The 24,296-nt window shown below is 34.3% G+C and overlaps 2 protein-coding genes across 5 annotated transcripts; both read left to right on the plus strand.

The window, feature by feature from the left end:
• Window positions 1–1,638: 1,638 nt before the first annotated feature.
• LOC107262061 lies at window positions 1,639–2,896 on the plus strand. The gene is made up of 3 exons (XM_015725475.1): window positions 1,639–1,936; window positions 2,083–2,539; window positions 2,611–2,896. Exons 1-3 carry the CDS (start codon window positions 1,639–1,641, stop codon window positions 2,894–2,896), a joined length of 1,041 nt encoding a protein of 346 aa, XP_015580961.1.
• Window positions 2,897–17,882: 14,986 nt separating this feature from the next.
• Window positions 17,883–23,451, plus strand: LOC8276180 (cell differentiation protein rcd1). Of its 4 annotated transcripts, none has more exons than XM_015725478.2 (9): window positions 17,887–18,222; window positions 19,348–19,425; window positions 19,519–19,605; window positions 20,888–20,930; window positions 21,196–21,302; window positions 21,598–21,693; window positions 22,009–22,217; window positions 22,286–22,355; window positions 23,127–23,451. In XM_015725478.2, exons 1-9 carry the CDS (start codon window positions 18,082–18,084, stop codon window positions 23,238–23,240), a joined length of 945 nt encoding a protein of 314 aa, XP_015580964.1. In that variant the 5' UTR covers window positions 17,887–18,081; the 3' UTR covers window positions 23,241–23,451. The 4 variants fall into 4 exon arrangements, with proteins under 4 accessions (XP_048232384.1, XP_048232385.1, XP_015580964.1 ...); XM_015725477.2 differs by having other exon boundaries at window positions 17,888–18,222; window positions 21,595–21,693; XM_048376427.1 differs by having other exon boundaries at window positions 17,883–18,222; window positions 19,348–19,605; window positions 21,595–21,693.
• The last annotated feature ends 845 nt before the right edge of the window (window positions 23,452–24,296 follow it).

Here is a 24,296-nt window from a genome sequence, read left to right on the forward strand (position 1 = left end):
CAATTGCTCAACCGGACTCCAGCTTCCTCCGCAGGTCAGTCAATCATCTTTAGGTTCTCCTGGACTTGTCGTCTTGACCTCCCAACGCTGGAGGAGAGATCTTCTCAATGATTTCACACTGGAGCAAATTTTTAGTTAAAATTATACTTGGAGAGGTCCACCTCTAGTCGAAAATATTTCAGATGGGACAAAGGCTGCCAACACATTTATCTCAAGCTCCATTTTCCTTTCGCCTATCACGTCTTATTGCCGACCTCTGGCCTCGAGTCTTCCTGAGAGTCTTTGGCAGCCATCACTAAAGGACATCATCATTATGTATAACCGGTAGGTGGAAGAGATGAAAAGGTATTATGAAAGTATTCTAGCTTAGACACTTGCAAGATAGCCTACGCTAGTAAGCACTAGCCACATTCCTACAACATCTGAGCATATCTTAGATATTGGTATGCACCCGACCATACAAATCCGCAGAATGACAAATACTCGGATGGAGGATAACAGATCTCAAAAGAGAAACAGTCGAGTTAGAGATACAAAAGAGGAAATTACTGGTTCTCAAACCCATGATTTTGCATGGATTGAGGATACCATCAATAAGAGAATTAACAATACCCTGAAGAAGTATCTCACAAGAAGGATAATGAGAGAAGAGGTCATCTCTAAGGGCAAACCTTTATACCCGAGCATTCTAGCAGAGCATTTTCCTGAGAAATTGAGGCTGCCGCCTTTGGTATCTTATGATGGTTTGGGAGATCCACTAGGCCATGTTAATAATTTTAATATTAAAATGGGATCACATAATATATCAGATCCTATCAAGGCAGAATTTTTTCCACAACCTTGAAAAAGAGTGCTTAAAAGTGGTATCAGAGCTTGCCAAATGTCTTTATATATGATTTTGCTATGCTTGTTGAACTATTCAAAGCTCGGTTCATCACTAGCATTTCTCTGAAGAAGAGGTCAAGCGATCTGAAGAAGTGTACCTAAAGACATGATGAGAGTTTGAAGGATTTTGTGGAAAGATTCAATAGAGCTGTTGTCTAGGTCGAAAACTCAACCAGGATACAGCTATTGATGTAATAACTGACAATACCTGTATGAACAAGTTCAATGACTCGCTAACTGTTGACCTACTAGAGTCATATGCCGAGCTCATGGACCAAGCTCAAGATGAAGATTACAAAGTGGGAAGGAGATCTAATTATGATAATCGATCAAGAGGTAAATCTGACCAGTCTAAGAAGGGGTCCAGAGATGACAGACGGAAGAGCGACTCAAGAAGCAGCAATGAAAAAGAATTTATTTCTCTCAACACGTCAAGGACCATTATCTTAATGTGAGTTCAGAAGAATAAGGGCGAAATTCGGTATCCGAACCCTATAAATGAGCAGATTGCGGACTTAAGAAATAAAAATAAGTTCTGTAAGTTCTATAATGGTCATGGTCACGATACCAGGACTGCATTCATCTCAAAAGAGAGATTGAAAGGTTAATTAAGAGAGGCCACCTTAAGCGGTTCATTGCTGGAGGAGAAGGTCGGTCTGACAGAAATAGAGGTTCTAGGGGATCCAGAGGATTAAGAGATAGAGATCGGGAGAGGTCCTTAGAAAAAAGAAACAAAAAAAGGGAGATGTGAATATGATCTTTGGTGGAGCTATGTTTGTTGCTAAAAGCTCCAAGAAAAAGAAAGGCCAAGTTATGATGGCCGAGCATGAGAAGCTCCCGGATATACTCTTTTTAGAAAGAGATGGAGAAAGATTTGAGATGCCTCACCAAGATGCCCTGGTAATCTCGGGATTCATTGAGAACTACTGGGTAAGGAGGCTATGTATTGATCACGGAAGCGCAGTCAATATCATGACTCTAGAGTGCTACAAGGCCATTGGTGGCGGAGCAATGAATCTGAAACCTTGCATGACACCACTTCTAGGCCTAGGTAGCCAACCAATGCAACCTTTAGGAATTGCGAGTTGACTATGGAGCTCGGACAGGAAACTAGTAAGGCAAACAAAATAAAATGGCTAACTAAAAAGTGACGAACTTCATTCATGAAAATTGATATTCCATTCACATACAATGTAGTCTTCGGGCGACCTATGCTGATGGAAACCAAAGCAGCCATAAGCATTCATTATTTAAAGTTGAAGATACCGACTTCTAGAGGGGTAATAACCGTGTTTGGCAATCAGAAGACGGCAAGAGAACGCTACCTTATCGGGTTAAAAGGATCATGTGAAGCACTCCTTGTAGAAGCTTCATTACATCCAACTGAAGAGGGTCCGACAAAGGCAGAACCAATGGGAGAATTAAGAAAATTCAATTGGGATGGAGAACTAGAGAAGTCGGTCCAAATTGGCACTGAACTTTTGGAGCAAATAACTCGGGGAATAGAGGAAGTACTTACAGAGAAAAATCATATGTTCATCAGCTTACCCTCTGAGATAGTTAGTGTAGATCCAAGCATTATCTCCCATCAATTAAATGTGAGCCCAAGCTCAAAGCATGTCAAGCAAAAGAAGAGAAGTTTTACACTTGAGAGGTAGATCGCCATAGTAGAGGAAGTTAATAAACTGCTAAAGATAGGGTTCATCAGGCCAATAATGTATCCAGACTGGGTAGCAAATATGGTATTAGCAAAGAAGCCAATGGAATATGGCAGATGTGTGTAGACTTCACAGACCTAAACAGGGCTTGCCCAAAGGATAGCTATCCTCTGCCCAATAATGATCAGTTGGTGGACTTCACCAGCGGTTATGAGGTTTACAGTTTTGTTAACGCTGCTCAAGGGTATCATCAGATTAAAATGTTTAAGTCGGATGAGGAAAAGACTTCCTTTGCAACGAATATTGGCACTTTTTGCTATACAGTTATGCCTTTCGGTCCAAAGAACGCTTGAGCGACATACCGAAGATCAGTAAACAATATGGTATATGTAGATGACATGATCATCAAGTTAGTAAGGGTCGAATATCATGCCAGAGACTTGAAAGAAGCATTCAACATCCTGGAGAGTTACCAACTTAAGCTAAATCTTGAGAAATGTGCTTTTGATGTCACAGCTGGAAAATTCTTAGGATCTATGATCTTGCAAAGAGGTATAGAAGCTAATCCCAAGAAGATAAAGGCAATCATAGAAATGAGGCCACCGAGCAATATCAATGAGGTGCAGAAGTTAAATGGCAGGTTAATTGCTCTTGGTCGATTCATCTCATGTTCTGTACGAAGATGTTTGTCATTCTTCAAAACCTTAAAGAATGTTAAGAATTTTGAATGGACGGAGGAATGTTGAAAGGCTTTTAAAGAAATGAAAAAGTTCTTAAGCTCAACACCCTTACTCAATAGACTGCTGAAAGAGGAAACATTGTATCTATATTTGGCAGTAACAAAGGAAACGATAGCCTTCGTCTTAGTCAAAAAAGAAAATAGTGAGCAAAAGCTGATATATTATACGAGTAAGGTTTTGAAAGGGGCAGAGACTAGATACGCTATGATTGAGAAGCTTGCTCTAGCGATTCTCACAACGGTCATTAAGCTTAGACAATACTTTCAAGCACATATAATAGTAGTCAGAACAAATCAATCACTAAGGAAGGCATTGTAGAGGCTAGAGACATCTAGATGACTAGTCCATTGGTCGGTCCAGGTGGGAGCTTTTGATGTTCGGTATGAGCCCAAACAGGTTATGAAGCACATGTTTTAGCTGATTTTATGGCCTAGATGACCATGCCTGAAAGTACGAAAAGCATGGATGAAGCCCTTGTAAAGTGGACACTATATGTCGATGGAACCTCTAATATCCAACTTAAAAGCCCGATACATATAAAGTTCAAAGCTTCCAATAATATCGCCAAATATGAAGCATTGCTTGTTAGTTTAAAGATGGCTCTAACAATACGCATAAAGTATATGAGTATCATCAGTGACTCACAACTAGTAGTAAATTAAGTAATGGCAATCGTTAAAGTAAAAGACCCTGATATAGCTAAGCATGTAAGTAGGATAAAAGCTATACTTAAAAGAATTGAGGAGAATGACAGCCAATGGAGTATATCCAGGTTTTCCGAGATGAAAATAAAGAAGCAGAATTCCTAGCTAAGCTCGTCTTTTAAGGAGAGCTGATAAGCTATTTGTGTAGCTACAATCTAAGGCAGTGAACCTATCGATGCAAACTAGCACTAACGGTGAGTATCAACGTCGTATTCTCAGGTAAGGGTGATCCTAGAACTACTACAGCGTCTTATGATATCTAACCCTAACAAAATCAATGAAGTTGCTACTCTATAATTAAATGTAAACAAGTGGTTAACTAAGTGTCAGATAGACTAAAAGGATTTAGTGAAACAATCAAAGGAAAAAGCAAACTCAAGGGAACCTAAGCTAGTTGGATTTTAATGAAGATAGAGATTATATTAATTACCAATTGCAATTACTCATGGACGAATTCTTAACTGAATTCAGTTTTCCTTTCGAGATAACCGAGTTCCTAAACACAAGAACCTAAAGTTGGAATCTCTTCCTAACGATCGATTATTAAATTAGCAGTAAGCTTTAACCCGCCTCTATTAAGCTTTGTTAATTCTTTATCCGGCTAGTCAATTACCCTTATCTCTAAGTGATCATTAACCAGTTCTTGCTATTCAAATTTTTAATTACTAAATGAATTTCTCAATTACATAAAGCAATCTAAATACGACAACTCACAACGTCTCATGAATAATGTGATTTCTCATTAATAATGAAAGCAAGAAGAGACAAGCATTGATAATCAAAGTCTCATAAGCATTAAAAACAATCCAACAACATAGGAACCCTAATGGGTTTAACAAATTTAGTTACTCATACTAATAAGTAACACAAAGTAAAGAATGAATTCAAAAAAGTAAATTGAAAGCATGTACACCCTTATTCTTCAAGATGGATGAAAAACCCTAAATTCCCAATTCTGAATGATGAACCCTAAATTGCCTCTTGAATACCTCCAAATCTCCTCTTGATCTTCAATTTGATGTTAAAACTAATGTAATCATCCATTCAATAGATGAAATGGTCTCCTAAAGTCAAGTATTAAAGTTTGGGAAAAGATGGCTTATGCATGTATATGTAAAATCAAGTCAGAAAATCGAACCCTAACTCAATAAATTGCATTTGCCTATATAAATCTCTCAGCATGGCCGTGGTGTGAGGCCGTGCTGATCAATATAGGCGGAGTCCAGGCCGTGCTGGACCTCCACGTCCCGCAACTTAAGGCTTTTTCCTGGTCGTGCCCTCGCCGGTGCTAAGCCACCACGGGCTGTAGTGGAGGCCGTGGTGGCTTCGAAAACCATGCCAAAAGGTAACTTTTAAGGGTCAAATGTCGATGGCTCAGCACAGCCTCACACCGTGAAATGCTAGCCTTTGCTCAATTTTGATGGATTCTGGTCCGTATTCGCACATATCTCCCTCAAATACTGATAATGTCCATTGATGATCACCTGAAACATGAAAGGAAGCAAAACATAGGTGATTCTGGCATAAAACAAGATAACTATGCACAAAAATGGAAGTAATTGAGCATATAAATATGTGTAAAACAATGCATATCGAATCACCCCACACTTAAGCTTTTGATTGTCCTCAAGCAATCAATAACTTAAGACATACAAGCAATAATCACCCCTCAAAATCCATGCTAAAGTTCACAACTTAACCTTATTCAACATATAATGAATGAAACTCAAGTAGCTAAACAAATTATACACCTTTAAAGAAGAACTATAATGATACCATCTCGAAGTACAACTTATATAATAATTCAACATGAAAGACTAGGAACCATTGCCTCATAGGGATCTCTCAAATCACTCACAGTGTTTACAGGTAAACAAAAAGATTCCCTCAATGCAGTTGCACTAAAACTTTTTACCATAAGCTTGCTCATAAACCCCATCTTTGCTACTGCGAATCAATGAATACCAAAATCAAAGGGTCTTTATAAGGGTTGAAATGTGGCTAAAGTAAAGGTAAGAATATTTGGAAAGAAGTGTAAAGGATATTGAAAAATCATGTAATTATTTAGAATGAATGCTTCAGGAACTGAATGCCAAATCAATAAAAGTACTCATTAAGCCTTATTTGAAGTAGAGGATGCTCAATGAATTGAATCCAAAAGAGAAAAGAGAAAAGAAAGATAAGTCAGAAATTTTTTATATTTTTATATATAATTTTTTTTTTAACACACACACACACACACACACACATATATATATATATATATATATATATATATATATGCCACAACAGCTTACATAATGCATGATTGATTAGTGACATAGACAATGAGAATAGTTATCCAATTTGGATTGAAAGGAGCATCAAAGAATGACTAAAAAGACTAAGTGAATTTATAACAAAGTTAGGCACTATGATTCCATAAAAAAAGAAGCATAACACATAATTATTCAGTATACAAGGTGAAAGGAAAGATAAATGTATAGAATGGTGTATGTGTAGTGTATAGGTGTAAATCATGAAGAAAATGTTAAGGCTCAAGATTGGCTGACTAATGGAAACAAAGGGTAGGCTTTCGGCTAGATGTGGTGAATTCCTAAGTTGCCCAAATCATCTAATGGTATTCAAAAATTCATGTAACCTCAACAAGTATTACAGAGCAAGTTCTAGAAATAAAATTAAGTACAACGTACACTCAAACAAGAAAAATCATGAGCATAATTTGCAATGGATGCTCAAATTTTGGTTCAAAAACTCACGTTTTAAGTGGCTAAAATTTACAATTGGTTTCCAAATTTATCAATTGAATGATCACATAAATTGTATAAGAGATTGGCATAATCAAAGTTCAAAGTTGAAGGTTGTAAATTTGCAAGGAACTCAAGTACCACCGGTTTAACCCGGCCAAAGTGACATCTTAAACAAAATGAGATTGCTTTCCAAGAACAAAAATCGAGAGGGATAATCAATTACACGTATGTGAACTAAATCATTAATTACAAAAGAACAAACTAAGCTTAAGGGATATGAAGAACATGGGTCCTAACATCCTAAAAATAGACAACATCAGTGATAGCAATTTCAGACACATCCAAAAGTCATGGGAAAGAGAAGAGAACATATGATTTATCCACACCCACCCCACACTTGAAGAACACACTGTCCTCAGTATAAAATGAAGTAGGTACCCCGCATGGGATGTACAAATAAAGAAAGCAAAATTAATAATATCTAGGTACATGACATGTATGAAAAATAAATTAAATCAACGCAAAAAAATAAAAAGAAGATCTAGGGGACTGCCCTGATCATCCGCCGAGGCTGATGGAGTGGAAATTCGGTGGGTCCTCAGCATGAACTAAAAATGAAAAATAAAGAAATAATAGAAACTAAAAATAAAAATTAAATAAAATATGAGAACTAAAACTAATAAAATGTTTCAAAACTAAAAAAAAGAATAAAATATTAAAAAACATAAAATAAATTTTGGGGTGCCTCTCAAAGCGCTTCTTTTTGTCTTTAGTCATTTAGCTAGACTCGGTAACCCCTCCTTTCGTGTGCGGGTTTAGCTTGCTCTTTGGTCCAATCGCCAGATTATTGATATCATCTATAAGAATTCGGATTGGGCAATAAGTGAGGCTAATCCTTGGATTGTCAGCATTTTTCCAAGCGAACCCCTATAGGTACTCCCTTAGAAAGTGTAAAGGCATCTCCTTCTCCTCATGTGTCAAGTCCGCTGCTAGACTGATAGGCAACCTGGTATCCTAATCGAGATATGCATAGTTGAGATGTTGTGGAAGATCTTTCAGCTCGAGGACTGGTGGCTCCTCAGGTGATGGTCTCAACTAATGCACACCTACCATGTCAATCTTACGTAACTCCCCCATGTTGTCGCTTGGCTCGTGTGCTAACCAAAATTCAAGCTGCTCTAATACCGCCTCATTTGACAGCTCATGCGCATCTTCCATTGGCGAAGCAACTTCTAAAAGGTCTACTCGATCAAAATTAGACCTCCTAGTCATACACTACCTATAATGAACAAGGTAGCAACCAAAGAACACAAGAATGAATAAAATAATAAAGAATTAAAAAAATGAAAAGACAGAAAATAATAATGGCTAGATTAACATAAACACAAATTCACTCTAGTTCATACAAAAGATTCCCCGGCAATAGCGACTATTTGTGTAGCTACAATCTAAGGCAGTGAATCTATCGATGCAGACTAGCACGGCTGTGGTCAAGCCCGTGCTGATTAGTACAGGCGGAGTCCAGGCCGTGCTGGACCTCCGCATCCCGCAACTTAAGACTTCTTCCTGGCCGTGCCGTCGCCGGTGCTGAGCCACCATGGGTCGTGGTGGCTTCAGAAACCACGCCAAAAGGTAGCTTTTAAGGGTCAAATGTCGATGGCTCAGCACGGCCAAAGTCCAGGCCGTGCTCAACCTTGAAATGCTAGCCTTTGCTCAATTTTGATAGATTCTAGTCCGTATTCGCACATATCTCCCTCAAATACTGATAATTTCCATCTATGATCACCTAAAACATCAAAGGAACCAAAACACAGGTGATTCTAGCATAAAACAAGATAACTATGCATAAAAATGGAAGTAATTGAGCATATAAATATGTGTAAAATAATGCATATCAAGAGCCTAGCAGTAACGTCCAGTTCTACATACTTAAAGAACCTAGCATTGTAAAAGAGGAAGTAATGGTCATTAAAGAATATGATTAATGGGTGATAGAAATCATACAATACCTTGAAGAAGGAAAGCTACCAAAGGATAAGAATATTGCAACATAAATAGTAACGACATCGGCTGTGTACTCTTTTTAGGAGGGTATACTATACAAAAAGTCTATATCTCATCATTAGTCTAGATGCATTACAAAAGAAAAGGCATACTACGTCCTAAGAGAAATTCATGAAGGGATATGCGGGGCTTATGAGGCAGCTAGCACCATAGCTAGAAAAGCTATCCTCCAAGGATATTTCTGGCTGACCATGCACAAAGACACAGAGAAGCTCCAACAAGTTTGTGCTAAGTGCCAATAGTATCATAATGTGTCTCACCTACCTGTTGCATTGCAGTGTTCGATCACCAATCTTTGGCCCTTTGCAGCATGGGGCATGGATATCCTCGGACCCTTCCCTCCTACAGCGAGGCAAAAGAAGTTCTTGCTCGTAGCAATTGGCCACTTCATAAAGTGGGTAGATGCTGAAGCTGTAGCCACCATGACAAAGAAAAAGACAACTGGTTTCTTTTGGAGGGAGATCATGTGCAAATATGGCATTTCTTGGTTTCTTCTGGAGGGAGATCATGTGCAGATATGACATTTCCCATACGGTGGGGACCGACAATAGAAAATAATTCGATAATGAGGAATTCAAGGGGTTCTGTACTCGCATGAAAATCAACTTCAAATTTACCTCGGTAGCTCATCCTCAGACCAATGGGTTAACCCAGATCACAAACTGAACAATCCTTCAAGAGTTAAAAAAAATTAGATGAAAGAAAAGGCAGATGGGTTGATGAGCTTCATAGTGTTTTATGGTTGTACAGAACAACACCTAGAACGACAACTGGTGAAACACCCTTCAAATTAGCCTATAGAGCATAGGCCGTGATACCAGTAGAAATGGGAATGCCGACCTTAAGAGTGCAGAAATATGATGAAAAGAAGAATGAGGAGCACATAAAATTATGCCTAAATTTATTAGAAGAGCGAAGAATGGAAGCCAACATACGAAATGAAGCTTACAAGCACAAAATGGCGAAGTATCATGATCATAGAGTCCGACCTTGGTCATTTTGCCTAGGCGAACTAATAATGAGAAGAGCTGACATTGATAAAGAAGGAGCAGGTGTTGGAAAAGTACAACCTAATTGGAAAGGCCCTTGCAAGGTCGTGAAGGTACTCAAGAGAGGTGCATACAAAATAGCTGACATGGCAAGCAGAGAGCTCCCTCGGTCGTGGAATGTCCAAGTAGTCAAGAAGTACTATCAATAAACATCTGAGGATAGCATAAGGCACATTTTAAGTTTTTAGCATGTCATTTCCTGCTTTGATTTCATATGTTTTTGTTCATTAATAAAGTACAATCTTTCTGAGCATATAACTGTTAACGACGCCACTTTAGGCGCACCGAGTTTATCTTAAAGCACTTAGCACAAACCAGTGCACTATCTTAAAGACGCCATTTTAGGCACATTGAGCTCATCTCAAAGCACTTAGCACAAACTAGTGCACTATCTTAAAGATGCCACTTTAGGCGCATCGAGCCCATCTCAAAGCACTTAGCACAAACCAGTCACTATCTTAAAAATGCCACTTTAGGCGCATCAAGCTCATCTCAAAGTACTTCGCACAAATCAATGCATTAACTTAAAGACCCCACTTCAGGTGCATCGAGCCCATTTTAGAAGTACCTTGCCTCAAGTACATGATTGTAACCATAAGAAGTTCGTCACAGAGCAATCAATAAAAACAACCGAGTTCTCATACTTAGAAAAATATCCAGATTCAAGTATGAAGGTTTATCCTATTTTTATAAATTGTTATTCATAAAGATTTGTTAAAGCCTGTTATATCTTCAATAATATCAAGTTACTATATTTAGCAAACTGTCAAAAAAGGAAAGTTCAAATAAATAGAAAGTCAAGATGAAAAAAGCTGATTTCATTAAGTTAGAAAAAAAGATACAAGGTTGTGAAGCTTAGGACTCATTTACAATGTCCTAAGCTTCATTGAGGTCACCCTCTACCTCAAAATCATCTCTCAAAGGAGGAATTACACTAGCATCCTCAGCTCTCTCAATAACTTTCTCCCGAGCCTTGTTGCCAATCTCCTAAACATCTAGCTTCTCCAGGAAGGTCAGGTCAGCATCTGGGAATCTAACCGTTATAACCTCCTTAACAGCCTCCTCATAGCTAGACATAATAAGTGACATCTCCGAATAGAATCCGTCCTTCTCAGCCTTCAACTTCTCATTAACTGCAGTTTGATCAGCAAGTTTGGAGGTAAGGAAGGCACATTCCAATTCTAACTCGATAATGAGAAGATCGGCGTTTCTTTTCTCGGTCATGATCGAGCTAAGCTGAGTAGTAGCATTTTCAGCCTGGCATTAGCAACTTGAAGCTCGCCTTCCCACTTTCATTCCCGAGCAGTAAATTCTTTAAACTATTTTTAGAGGATATGCTCAGAGTTTTCTGCTTTAACGCGATCATGAGAAGCTTACTCACTCAACTGCCTCTCATAATTTTTTTGAGCATTGCCCAATGTCATAGCCTGAAAGGTCGGATATGTATTTAAAAAAAAGGAAAAAGGAAAGACATTTGATAAGAGATAAGTTACCTGAAGGATAAGAGACATCTGCAGAGCATGAAACTCAGAAGGATGCATGTTCTTGAGCTCCTTAATATCAACTTTAAAGTTAATCAGGCGGACCGTAGGACCTGCCCTATATTTTTTCCCTAGAAAAGGCCGAAAGATCAGGATAACGGTTAGTGGCAGGAATGCCAACCTCAACACAATCATCCTCGTCTATCAGCCAAGGACGCTTTCCACGATCTCTAGAGGATGAAGGAGGTTGCATTGCTAATGTCTGATCTTCCATCGGCAGCTCCAGGTTCAGGTCAAGAATAGCCATGTTATCTTTAGGATTATCATACTGAATCGGGGCTAGTGAATGAGCAAGTGGAACAGAGGACGAGGAAGCAACCTCCTACCCTTAGTGAGTTTGATATTCTTTAGCTGTTTTAAATTAATCAATGCCAAGAAAAAATAAGTAAAGGATCAGATTAGAGAAACATAATGGGAGCCAGAAATAACCGAACAAACAAAAGGCTGAGTAGGTATATCTGAAGAGCTATCACCTTGTTCAGCTCTTTATTATTCGGATATTTCAAGATCGGCCAAGAATTGATTTATAAAGGGAGTAACCGCAAGAGGAGACCCTTATTTTTTAACGTTCAATAAGACTTTACGGTTGTTTAGGTCCTCCTTAAGGTTTAATTTTGGCTGCTTTTGAGTAGGTGGCACATGCCACCTTCTCGGGAGATTGGTAAAGTCTGATGAATGAGAAATAAGAAAGTATCGATCTCGCCAATTATGAATGAAGAAAATAAGACCGTCTAAGATCTTGTGACCAGCTCAAGCCATAAAGATAAATAAAAGCATACTCGGCTGCCTAAGCAACTAAGTAGAAGGAGAAAAAGAAGTATGGAGTAGGAACAATTTTACATTTAAAAGCAAGGGTAAATAAGTAATTATATATTTTCAATAATTCTACTTTGGCCCAAATTAAATAGTTAGGGGCTTAATTGAAAAGCTAAAGAAAAGTTTAAGGATTAATCGAAAATTTTACTGGGCAAAATTCTTAGTAATTAAAAAAGTTAAGGAACTACATGGTAAAAAGAAAAGTTTAGGGACCAAAAGTCGAAATATAGAGAAGAAAGAAAAGAAAAGGAAAAGAAAAAGGAGAAGAAGATGGTGTTGGGGAAGAAGGAAGAGGGAGAGAGGAGGAGCTGCCATCTGTCGAGCTCGAGGCGGTGGTGGCGGAAGAGCCGGCGAGTGGCAAAGAAAAAAGAGAGAGAGGAGGCACCAGCCTTGGTGGCCTAGTCGGGTGGTGATCGACTCCCCTCGGCCTGAGCTTCATTTTGGCGGTGGTGGTACTTGTGGTAGAGAGAGAAAATGGAGGGCAGCCGGAGTTTTTAGCTTTTCTGGCGAGCTTCGGCGAGAGTTGGCCGATCAGAGGATATATCCGAACTCTCCTCACCTCTAGCTTTCTAATGGCACTAGTTTCGTGGTAATCGGACTCCGTTTGAAAATCGACGGTCGAGATCATCCGTAAATCTCTACGGATGATCGGGGGTCGGATCGGAAGATCAGAAGCTGGGATCGCATCAGCGTGTTGTTTCGATTCCGTTGGTGCGTTCGGATCGTCGATCAGACTCCGGCGGTTGGAGGCGAGTCGACCGAGCGATCAAGCATCTCGGTAATTCTCTGGCCCGTTGATTTTAGAATTCATTGATAAAATTTATGTGTTTAATTATTGTATTAAATTTTAGAAAATTTATGTGAGGTTTATTAGTTAAAATAAATAATTTGTCGGACTGTCTGCCAATAGTCGTGATTGTGTTGTGTTGCGGAGTCGGGAAAATTAATGCAGTTTTGGTGACCCGACACCCGTTAATTTATCGATGTATATTTGAAGTATTTTTTAGCAGGTCCTGGACTCGTTATATGAGGGGGTAAATGTCCGTAATTTAGCATAGGTTCCAGATTTTCGGTAGAATTTACCCGAGCCGAAAATTTTTAGACAGTCACTCCTAGGAGTCTAAGCCTATGTTTAATTGTCAAATATTTTACTTTTTCTGATTAAATTATTTCCGTGATTAGATAAATCTATCAGTTCGGCTCGCTCCACCTAAGACATCGGAGCAGAGCTAGGAAGTCGTCAGAACTATGAGTTAAAGTCGTACATCTGCTTACCTGTGCCATGCTAAGATTTTTACGTAATATTTATGATTAAGTTATTAGTATTTTAATTATTTATTTATTTACTGTTTATATATGTTTCATTTCTGCATTATGGCTATTGTGATTGTATGTTGACTCGGGATGAGACGGCAATAGAATATGTCACCTGATGTGTTGCATCAGGACCACGTGCGCACCAGTATGAATTTTGAATCAAGTAATAGGAGAATGGTTTAGGGTTTGCCCTGGTCGAGTTTAACTCTCTAGGCTGAGTAGAGTGAGTTGCCGGAGTAAAGGTCCCTGGTCGAGCATTGCTCTCTAGGCGCTGGCTTAGTTGGAAAGTTAAGTGACCATACTAGATTTAAGGATCATGGTCGAGCTTTGCTCTTTGGGTGCCAGTCCTATTGAAAACAAGAGAGCCAAAAGACTGAGGCTGTTTAGCAATGGGGATTAGGATTCTACTGAAGTACTCCGTCCCGTGGCATGTGAAATTTATTTTTATTTAAGCATGGTATGATGCGTATATTTTTGCATGACTTAATGTTTATTTTAAATTAAACAAATGTATTATTGAAGTATTTTAATAAATGATTTTAACTCACTCCCAAGACTAACAGGCTCAATTTAACTGTTTTTCAGATGTGGTTAGTTTCTCCGCAATGCTTTTCATCTAGTAGTCTGATTCCTTCATTTTCGGGTCAATGTAATTGATATATTATTGATATGTTGACTTTTATAATTCTAGAATCAATGCAAGAAAAATTTCATATTTATCATTTTGAAATTTCATATAAATTTCAGTCTTACCTATTTCATGCTGGCAGTCCACATTCTAAATATGTAGAACCTGATAGATAAGATTGATTTACGGATCAATGCTATTGGATTGAGATTTGATAAAGTTAGTGATTGGTTAGACTAACTACGAGATTTGATGGCCTTAAACCTACCCATTCCCTAGTGCCGGTCAAGGACACAAAAATCGGATCGTAACATATTTAAAGGTGACACTTAGGGATGGCGTGACATCGCCGAAGATGCAATGTTTGGGAAGTAGAATTTTATCATGTCCGCGTGATGCATATAGTACCCGCAATGGATTACATACAACTTGTTCCGTTTTTAGCTTTTAAAATTTAATAAGGAGGCAGCCACCTATTATAATAGGACATTAAGGGTCGAAAAAAACGAGTAGAGAAAAACATGATGTTGGAGGAGATTATTCAAAGGAAGCGCAACATTGAAGAAATATGAGTGAAGATTAAGAGATTTACAATTTCTTTTTTCTTTAAACTTGAACTTATAATTTCTTCTTGTTTTTGCTACTTTATTATTATTTCAATTATGTCTAGCTAAACTTTATAGTTAGAAATTAATGCTTTAAACACAGTTTCATTCTAATTATTTATGAATCTAAGTATTTGTATGATATGTGATATTTGTTATTTTTCACGCTTAGTTTTCCTTGATCATCAAAACTATAAATTTAGTTGTATTATGCATTCAAAGATGATAATGCAATTGATCTCCAAAATACTTATTTAGTTCATAATTAGATATCTTTAGTGTTTGCTTAAAACCATTTCTAGTTAATTAAGGAATAATTTGGTTATATGAGAATTAATCAAATTATTTCATAATTGTTTGGATTTTGATTTAATTGATTAAGATTTGAGATAATTTAATCAATATTTTTGGATAACATGGATCATATCATGACTTAAAATTATAGATAATTTGATGAGGAAATATATTAATTTCTAGCATTTTTTTATCATTATTTAGGATTTAACTATTTAGATTTAATTCTTAAGCGAGATTCCAAAATCAAACCTTAAACAAAAGAAAGATAATAAGATAGGTGTAATATTCATGGGAACAATACTCTATTAATATTATATTATTTGTAGACTCCGTATAGTTGCGGTTTTGCCCAACATTTATTTACATGTTGCACAATTATTCGTATTATTTTGATTATAAATAATAATATAAATTTAATTTTAAAAAATTAATAAAATTTTTAATATTTAATAATTATTTATCACATTTTAAAAATTAATAATAATCTAAAAGTTCCAACGAACTCGTCTAAAATTCAGTATTGCCAAAAGGTTGATGATCAAAACTAAAATAATCTAAGACCAAAATAATTTGATTTAAGATAATTTAGATCCAAAGCAAACTAAGAGCAAAACAATTCCAAATCAAAATAACTCAAAGTTAAATCAATTTAAAACTAAAACAGTCAAATATTGAGAAATGAATCGAATCTAAGTTAGATAAGACCCAAGACTTAATATTTTGTCAAAAAAAAATAACAATTTGATATTATCCGAATTTATAATCAACACGAGTATAATTAAAAATTTAAAATAATTAAGAATATAAAATTATTTATTCAAATAACATATATTTTGTGTTTCACTTAATTATCATATAAATTAGCAACAAATTTTAATATTATGTTTCTTAATTATTTACTTTCATTTTTTTCCTTTAATTTCATATTTTAGCCTCCAATCTGCTAAAAGATTTTTCTTTGTGACTTTTTTAATCATTAACTAAGAAGTTATAAAAGATTAATCAAACAAAAAAAACTTGAAAGTAGGTTTTTTTATTAGTTATATCGCATTTAAAATTTAGAAATTGTTTGGTTGCTATAAATTTCAAGCTTATTTGGTTATATTTTGGAATTGGCTATAAACTTGGACTTATTTGAGTATGAGTCTTGAGCTTATTTGTTAAGTTTTAGACTTGTTTGGTAATATATTTTGTATATATTTATTAGGTTTGGACTTATTTGATTATAAGTTTCGCACTTATTTAGTTAAGCATGAACTTATTTCCTTATAAATAAAAACAATTTTTGATTTAGATTAAAATAGTAGACTATATATATATATATATATATATAAATTTTTAAAATTTAAATATTTTTTGACACGTGTTTTTAATTTTTAACACGTAAAATTTTTATTTTGAACTATGTATGGCATATAGGATTCAAGTTTATTAGTAATTTTATGGTTTTTTTTATTAATTTATTGATTTACTTTCCCAATTAAATACTCATTCTAATCCTAAAAAATAACATAATACTAATAAATTAATTTTCTAATTAGATAATAATTAGTTTTTTAATTAGATAATGATTATTCTAAAAGATAGCACATTAATTATATTTTAATTTTAAATTAACTAATATATTAGTTTTCTAATTAGATAATGATTCTAATTATACAAAAATAATATTTTTAGATTTTATATTCAATAATAAATTTATTTTTAATTAAATAATAATTAAAAAATAGTAAAACCAATTATATTGATAGTATTAATTTATATAATATTAGAGTTAATAAATAAATATTTTAAAAATAATTTATTGATAGTATTAATTTAAAAATAATATTCATAAATAAATATTTTGTTAATATATAAATAAAATTTTTTAAAAATTAAAATATTTAAAAGTAGATAGTTTGTTATTATTTTTAAAATTATTATAAATCAAATCTTAAATATTGAATAATTGATTCAATTTATCTATAAACTTGATTTTCTAATCGAAATAATAATAACGATCGTGTAATACACGGGTAAACGACTAATTAATTTCTAATTTTTGTAACTAGCTTAATAGTATTATATTTTAGAAAATTTAGAAAGAATCTTTTGAAGAACAAATAAACTTAATTCTCTTAAATGGGCAAAGTATCTTTAGTTTTAATTTCAATTTCTTTTTTTTTTTTTCATTTATGACCTTTATAAATTGGATTAAAGTACACCTGGAAATATAATAAAAAATTACAATAATCAATTAAATTATTTATTAATTGATAACTAACTAAATATTTTATTCATTACTCAATATGTTTGTTTGGTTTCAAGACGATATATTTATAAAAATATATAATATGAATTCATGAAATTAAAAATCAAAATACAATAAATTCACTTGAAAGTCTAATCGAAATTCAAAATTCAATACTACAATACTTTGTAATTGAAAATGATCTAAATATATAAATTAACCTGAATTTTAAATGATTTAAATTTAAAATATCCATACTTAAAATAATATGAAATCTAAAATTATTTATTCGATTCCGAGTTGAACCGCTCTGAGTTTAGGGTCCTAAAGACAAGTGGATCAAAATTAGCATTCTCTACTAAACGCCTTTTCACTTGAAAGAAAAAATCCACAATATTAAGTTACGTGCAATTCTTATATGTAATGTTGTTGATGAGGTGGAAATCATGAAACCATGAAACATAGAAAATCCATGAAACTAATTTGCGACTAAACACCGTGTTTGGATAAAATAAATTTTTTTAAAAAAACAAACAAACAAAATATCGTGTTCGTAACAGAAGAATTAAAGAAAAATGGAAGGAAACGGGTAAAGGCCAACCAACATATTTAGCGAGCGCCAGTGCATAAGCCATTCTTCGTGTCACTAAACTACGCCAATTTTCATTACATAAAAAGCCTTACGCACCCATTTCCCCACACTTTCACTACTCTCATTTTCACTCCAATCCATAAAAGAAGAACAGAGAACAGATACTGCGATTTTTGGTTCTTCAGTAGAAAAAACGTATACAATGTCGAATGATCCGCAATCTCAATTTGAAAGATATACAGACTCGGAGTTCAGAGCGCTGTTGTTTAATTTGATTCCAGCTCTTCACAATCATGGAACTCGAGACCATGTTCTTCATATCCTTTCCAAGGCTTATAAAGAAGTATACTTCTTTCTTTTAATCTTTTCTTGTCTCTTGTTTCTTGTTTCTTGAACGCAAGATTTTCTTCTTCGAGTTTGCCAACCTTTTGTATTTATTTTTGTTTCTCGTCTCATTCAATTTTCATTCTTTAAAGAAATTTCATTATATTTTATTTTCTTTATATTCTTATTCTTTTTTTATGATTTAATCTCTGTTTTTCTTTTCAAAACAATCTGACATTGGGATTTTGTGGGGTCAGCATGTAACTATCTGTTTGGGATTGCTTCACAACTCTATAGATTAGGGGCATGTTTTTTTTTTCATCCAGTTCCAAGAAATCTACAAGTTTTATTTTTTTCAAATTAATAAGTTGAATTATAAAACTTCAGGATTCCTGTTATTGGAAAACTTCTTTGAGCATGTCTAATGACAAGTTCATGTAGCCCATTGATGATTATGATGGTGAAACAAAGTTTTCTCTAAACATAAGCATCGTTTAATGTTTCTATACACCCTGAGGGACACAATGCTAATCCAAGTCTTTTTGATATGGGTTTGTCCTAGCTAGGTGCATCACAGTGCTTGAATTTTAAAAGAAATAGTCATATCTTCAGAATGAATCTGAAAGATTAACAGGAATCTGATTGGTTCTTCTGCTAATATTGAAAATTTTTCTTTGATATGTTTTGCAAATATTTATTAATATGTTAAGTCTGTTATTGAACTTTGGGCTTAAATTCCATTAGAGACTTGCAACTGATCTTGACTTCAACTTTTAGCAACAGTAGATATAAATCATAAAACTCATAGAAATTGCCATCACTAATTGGGAAACATCCAAAACTCTAGTTGAGGCCTTATCCCTCATCTTTGAAAGCACCAGTCAAAGAGACATGAAGATATTTTTTTTCTCTAATTATTGGATGAGTGGCGTCTTTTAATGGTTAATCTCAGTTTAAGAAATTAGTGCTATTTTAAGTTATGGACATCATAGGATTTTTGTGATTTGCTTCTGAAGGCATGATCTTGAAGTCAATAGTTTTACCCCGTCTCATATTGTGAGTTAGCTTTTGAACCTTTCCTAACTGTTTCAAAAATGCCTTTATTTTGTTTATATATAATTTTTTCACTCTTCTCATGTTCCAGACTCGGAATAAGGTAATTCATGAAGAAATGGCACCATTGTTGTGGCATTCAATTGGTAAAATCAGTATTCTGCTACAGGTATTAAAGTTTTTTTTTTTTTCTCTCTCCACTCTATTATACATAACATCGAGGCATTTTTTTAATTTTGTACCATACCACTCATTGTTTCAGGAACTGCTTTCAGTATACCCCGCACTGAATGAACATCTTACAGAAAGATTATCAACTCGAGTGTCCAATGCACTTGCTTTACTACAGGTTATCTTTTCTTCTTCTCTTCTTCTTCCTATATAAATGTATGAAACGCAACAGTTGCGGTGCATCTACCTCTCCCTTTACCTGGTACCTTGTGAACATCAGGCAAAATGATGCCATCGTTTGACACTTAAATATCTTAGGTTATATTTGGTATGCCACAAAGTTATGAAATGAAGTGTAATGAAATGAATACTTGCATTTATATCTCTGGTTAATACCTGACATGTCATAGTACAATGCTTATATGATTAACCAAAAGTTTGGTATGAAATTGAGTTTATTTTCATATGTTAATGCCATCAGCTGACTTGTTTGTTTGTCCTTGTTGCATCTCCTTGATGAGGAATTAGACAAACATTAACAAAGTCATGTCATAGTTTCTACCATATTAATTATTTGATTATTAGATAATGGAAACCTCACTACTGCAATCTAATTACTACTACCTGCTTCAGGAATATTTCACCTTCACCACTAGTCTAAAACACATCCTTATTGTTTACTTTGAATGCTAAAGATTGCTAACAAATTTTCAGTGACCCGTCTTCTTGGTATCTCCTTAATGAAGAACTAGAAACAGACATATTACAGCATATCCAATCTGCCTCTTTTATGATGATTGACCTTCAACTCTGAAAATTGCTAACAGAACTTCCTCGGTTAGCATTCCATTAAGTTATTTGATGATTGACCCTTCTATATGATGATGATACTGTTAATCTCATGATTTTCTTATCATATATCACTTCTTTTTTCTATGGTTTAGTTATATCTGTATCTTCTGAACTCATATTCTCACCCAAGAATCTGGTCAGATTAATTAATGTAACAGTTTTCTTTTTTGTGAATTTATCAGAAATTACTGATTTGATTTACATGTTATTCCAGTTTTTTAAATGTTTTCAAATGCACTGAGATTAAGAAGACAATGAGTACTTCTTTTCTCTTCCATTTCTTTTTAACATTAACAAAAAGGGAAAAAGAATAGAAACAATTGCTGTGCTCTAAATCTTTTATAGGTTAGAGTGCAAGGATGAAGATCATTGATTAAAATGCTATTCATTTGCTAAATGCAAGTCTAAACTAAGAAAGAGATCATAAAAGAGGCTACAAAAATTGCTGTGCTTTGTGGTACAAACTTCTAACTGATATTGCTTGAGAGAAGATCATTGATTAAAATATGCTTATTTTCTTTATGGCTATGAATGCATTTCTTTTTTCAGTATATATGAACATTTTCTTCTCTTCGATCTGATATCTTTTGTTTTTCTTCTTTGTGCAGTCAGTAGCAGCACACACTGACACAAGGATGCATTTTATTAAAGGTAATCCTTTTCATTCTATTCTTTTAAATAGTATCAGTAAAAGGAACAAGGAAGTTTAGTTCATCTGTATTCTAAAATTTCGGAGGAATTTATTAAACTGGCGTATGTTACATTTGACATTAGATATGGTTATTCTTGGCGGCTTACATTGTAAAGTAATATCTGAAATAGTTTCTCCTCTTGGAAAGTTGAAGGGAATAATTTGCATGATTTTTTTGCCTTTGAATTAGCAGAGACTCTTATGATTGCAATTTGTCCGTTGCAGCTAACATAGCCTGCTATCTCCAACCTATTCTTAATATCAAAAACAATGACAAATATCATGAGCATGTAAGAATTAGCAGCTTGCAGGTAATTGGAGCTCTAGTGAAGGTACTTTTCCTACTGCCTCATTTTTATTCAAGAGATTTTTCATTCTATAATCTTTTGCTATATGGCTGCCATAATTTTACTTCTTACTTGTAAATTAAAGAAACATACACAAGTCTTCATCTAATTGAACACATTAAAAATTGTGAAGATATCCTACTGAAGCTCTTAGAAACGATTGTATCATGTAAAAGCCTCATCAGTGTCCTTTCAAGAATCATTTATTCATAGCTTTTTTTACCAAAAAATTTAATGAAAGAAGGAATCTTTACAATCGGAGTTCTTTCTTTTTCAGCAGGATGATGATCCACGAGGTGTACTCTTTATTCTCCAGTCTCAGATGTTACCTTCTTTCTTAAATTGCATGGAGGTTGGCAGTATAACGGCAAAAACAGTGAGTACCTTGAGTTTGACCAATTGCATACACATTCTCGTCCGTTGCTTATTTTTGTGCTTTCATTGCATGATTTGCTCTGGCACCACCGCTACTGTAACAGAAGCTGTAGCAAAATGAAAAGGCTGAAATAGATGGATGGAGGGAAGAAAAAATTTGCCATCTGTAATGATTTTTCCAAAGAGAATTCTCTGGACCAAGCATATCTCTAACAATTCGAAATCTGCTGTATATTTTTGGATGAATAAAGCAAAAATGTGAACATGCTTTTGAAAAATCCCTAATTCTTTTTTTTATATATACTTGACTATACAGGTAGCTGTGTTTATAATCAAAAAAATTCTAAGTAATGAAGAGGGAATGAAGTATTGCTGTGTTCTAGCAGAACGATTTTTTGCCATAGGAAACATTCTAGGAAAGATTATCGAAGAACTTGTTGAAGCTGGAAGGCTTCTGGAAGACAACTCCAAGCAGCTGTTAGAACAGATAATTGGGTGTTACTATAAGCTATCAGCAAATCCAAGGTTAGCACTTTCACATGCTTGTTTTCACTTTATATGTATGTTTAGATGTTAACATCAGGTTAATGCAGGGCATGTGATGGACTACGATGTTGCCTTCCCTCGAAATTAAAGGATACATCCTTCACTAGTTTTTTTCATGTAAGTTCTATAAACTATTGACTCGGGCTTACTTCTAAGAACATGCGCTCACACAGAACATATATTCTCTTTTCTTGGAGTTATTATGGGTTCTAAAATTGCAATTAAATATTGGGTTAAATACTATTTAGGCTCGAGATTAGGTCTAAGATATGACTAAGTCTTAGCATTTCTTTTATTACATTATATCCTGTTTGAGTTTTAATAAAATTAATTACTACCTCCTTCCATGTTAGTCGAAAGACTAAACTGATAATTTAATATTATAATTTGATCCTTAAACTTATTATTAAGTATCAAACTCATCCAAAATTAATCTTATTATTAAATTAAAGTAAAATCTTATTTTTAGCATAAATTGATTTTAGTGTCTAATTAAATTAATAAATTTAATACTCTTTTACTTGTTGATATTATTTGTTTTCTTAGCATAATTTAATTCCAAAAAAATACTTATTTTTTATTTAATATTATTAAATTACTATGTAATTTAATTTTAAATTTTTAAATAATATAAATATTTAAAAGTTATTATTTTTATTACACACTAAAATTAAATTATATTAAAAATGAAAATTTTACCTGTATTAATCTTATTTGAATAGTTGATAAAAAAATTTATTTTTAACATACAAGATGATCATAATCTTCTTCATTAATAATGCGGACTTGTCAATTTGCTAATAATAAAATTTCAAGCTTTTTCCTTGTAATCATGGGAAAACTTTAGTATGTTAACTGTTCAGACTGACCTGTCATTTCCCTTTCCAGGGTGATCAACAAATGATGTTGTGCTTACAGCAGATATTTTACAATATTGAAGTTGCAGAGTGGGGTAGATCACATTTGTACCGCAAGTTAGGAAGACACTTGGTTAGGTATTAGATTCAGCAACTCAAAGAACAATATATACAGTCTAAGGTGATAGGGAGATAACAGATACATACATGCTATAGGAACATAGATCAAATGCCTTGTTTGTAAGCAATCAAAGTACATTCAATTTCTGTGTGATAAACATGAAACTGCGTTCGGGTATATCTAAGAGACAGGAGGAGAATTTTAATGAAGTACAAGGAAAGAAAGTTAACAATTATATTTGTCTCATGTTGTCATATGATGTTTTATCAAAATTTCTCTCCGGCGAGAGAAATTGCGCTCCACTTTCTTTCTCCTCAATCACATTTACCAGTTAAATCGCTGTCCTTAGACTTTGAGGCTAATATCATCAAAATCTTTAAATTTTAATTTGTAACACTCAACTGTTTAAATTTTGATTTCAATATCATAAAAATCTCTCTGTATCGTTAATCCATTGGAAAACTAATATGGTATGCAATATGTAAAAAAGATTAATTTCTAATATATATAATATATGTCATATGTCATCAACTGTATTAAAAATAAAAATATTAAAAATTAAAGGACTAAAGTGCAACTTTTTTTTATTTTCTAATTAGAAATTGTTCTTATCAACATATATGCTCTCTAGATTAAACCCCTTCATCTTACAAATCCTCAATCCATAAACTCTACTAAACTTCTATTGAATCTTTGTCTCTTTTTAACGGGAATTAATCAAGGGGCAAGGTTATGTAAAATCAAAGATGAATGATCTAGAAGGGAGAAGAGTAGAGACATGGACGAGAGAGAAGAAGAAGAGGCTACCATTAAAAATGGCAGCAGAAGGGGGAGAGAGAGGCTGGTTGTGAGCTTGAAGGGAGGTAGGGAAGACAACGACAATGCTTTTGGTGAATGTGGCAAAGGAGAATGGTGGCTGACTGCGGTGGAAATGGGAATAAAAGAAGGTAGAGGATTCCCACCAACATCGACAGAAGGCTCCACCACCAGTCCTCAACTTTTTTTATCACACTAGCCAAACAGAAAGCTCAAATTAAAAAGCCACATTCAAAAATTAAAGCTTTGTTTTTATAATAATAA

This window comes from Ricinus communis, chromosome 7 (assembly GCF_019578655.1).
Source record: "Ricinus communis isolate WT05 ecotype wild-type chromosome 7, ASM1957865v1, whole genome shotgun sequence".
Classification (NCBI taxonomy): Eukaryota; Viridiplantae; Streptophyta; class Magnoliopsida; order Malpighiales; family Euphorbiaceae; genus Ricinus; species Ricinus communis.

Bases quoted from the DNA above. Each gene is read 5' to 3' on its own strand.
- LOC8276180 (XM_048376427.1), top strand. From the start codon at position 18,082: ATGTCGAATGATCCGCAATCTCAATTTGAAAGATATACAGACTCGGAG. The intron at 20,931-21,195 runs GTAATCCTTTTC...TGTCCGTTGCAG, and splicing joins AAGGATGCATTTTATTAAAG to CTAACATAGCCTGCTATCTC. The intron at 21,694-22,008 runs GTGAGTACCTTG...TTGACTATACAG, and splicing joins GCAGTATAACGGCAAAAACA to GTAGCTGTGTTTATAATCAA.
- LOC107262061 (XM_015725475.1), top strand. From the start codon at position 1,639: ATGATCTTTGGTGGAGCTATGTTTGTTGCTAAAAGCTCCAAGAAAAAG. The intron at 1,937-2,082 runs GTAGCCAACCAA...CATACAATGTAG, and splicing joins GACACCACTTCTAGGCCTAG to TCTTCGGGCGACCTATGCTG. The intron at 2,540-2,610 runs GTAGATCGCCAT...TAATGTATCCAG, and splicing joins AGAAGTTTTACACTTGAGAG to ACTGGGTAGCAAATATGGTA.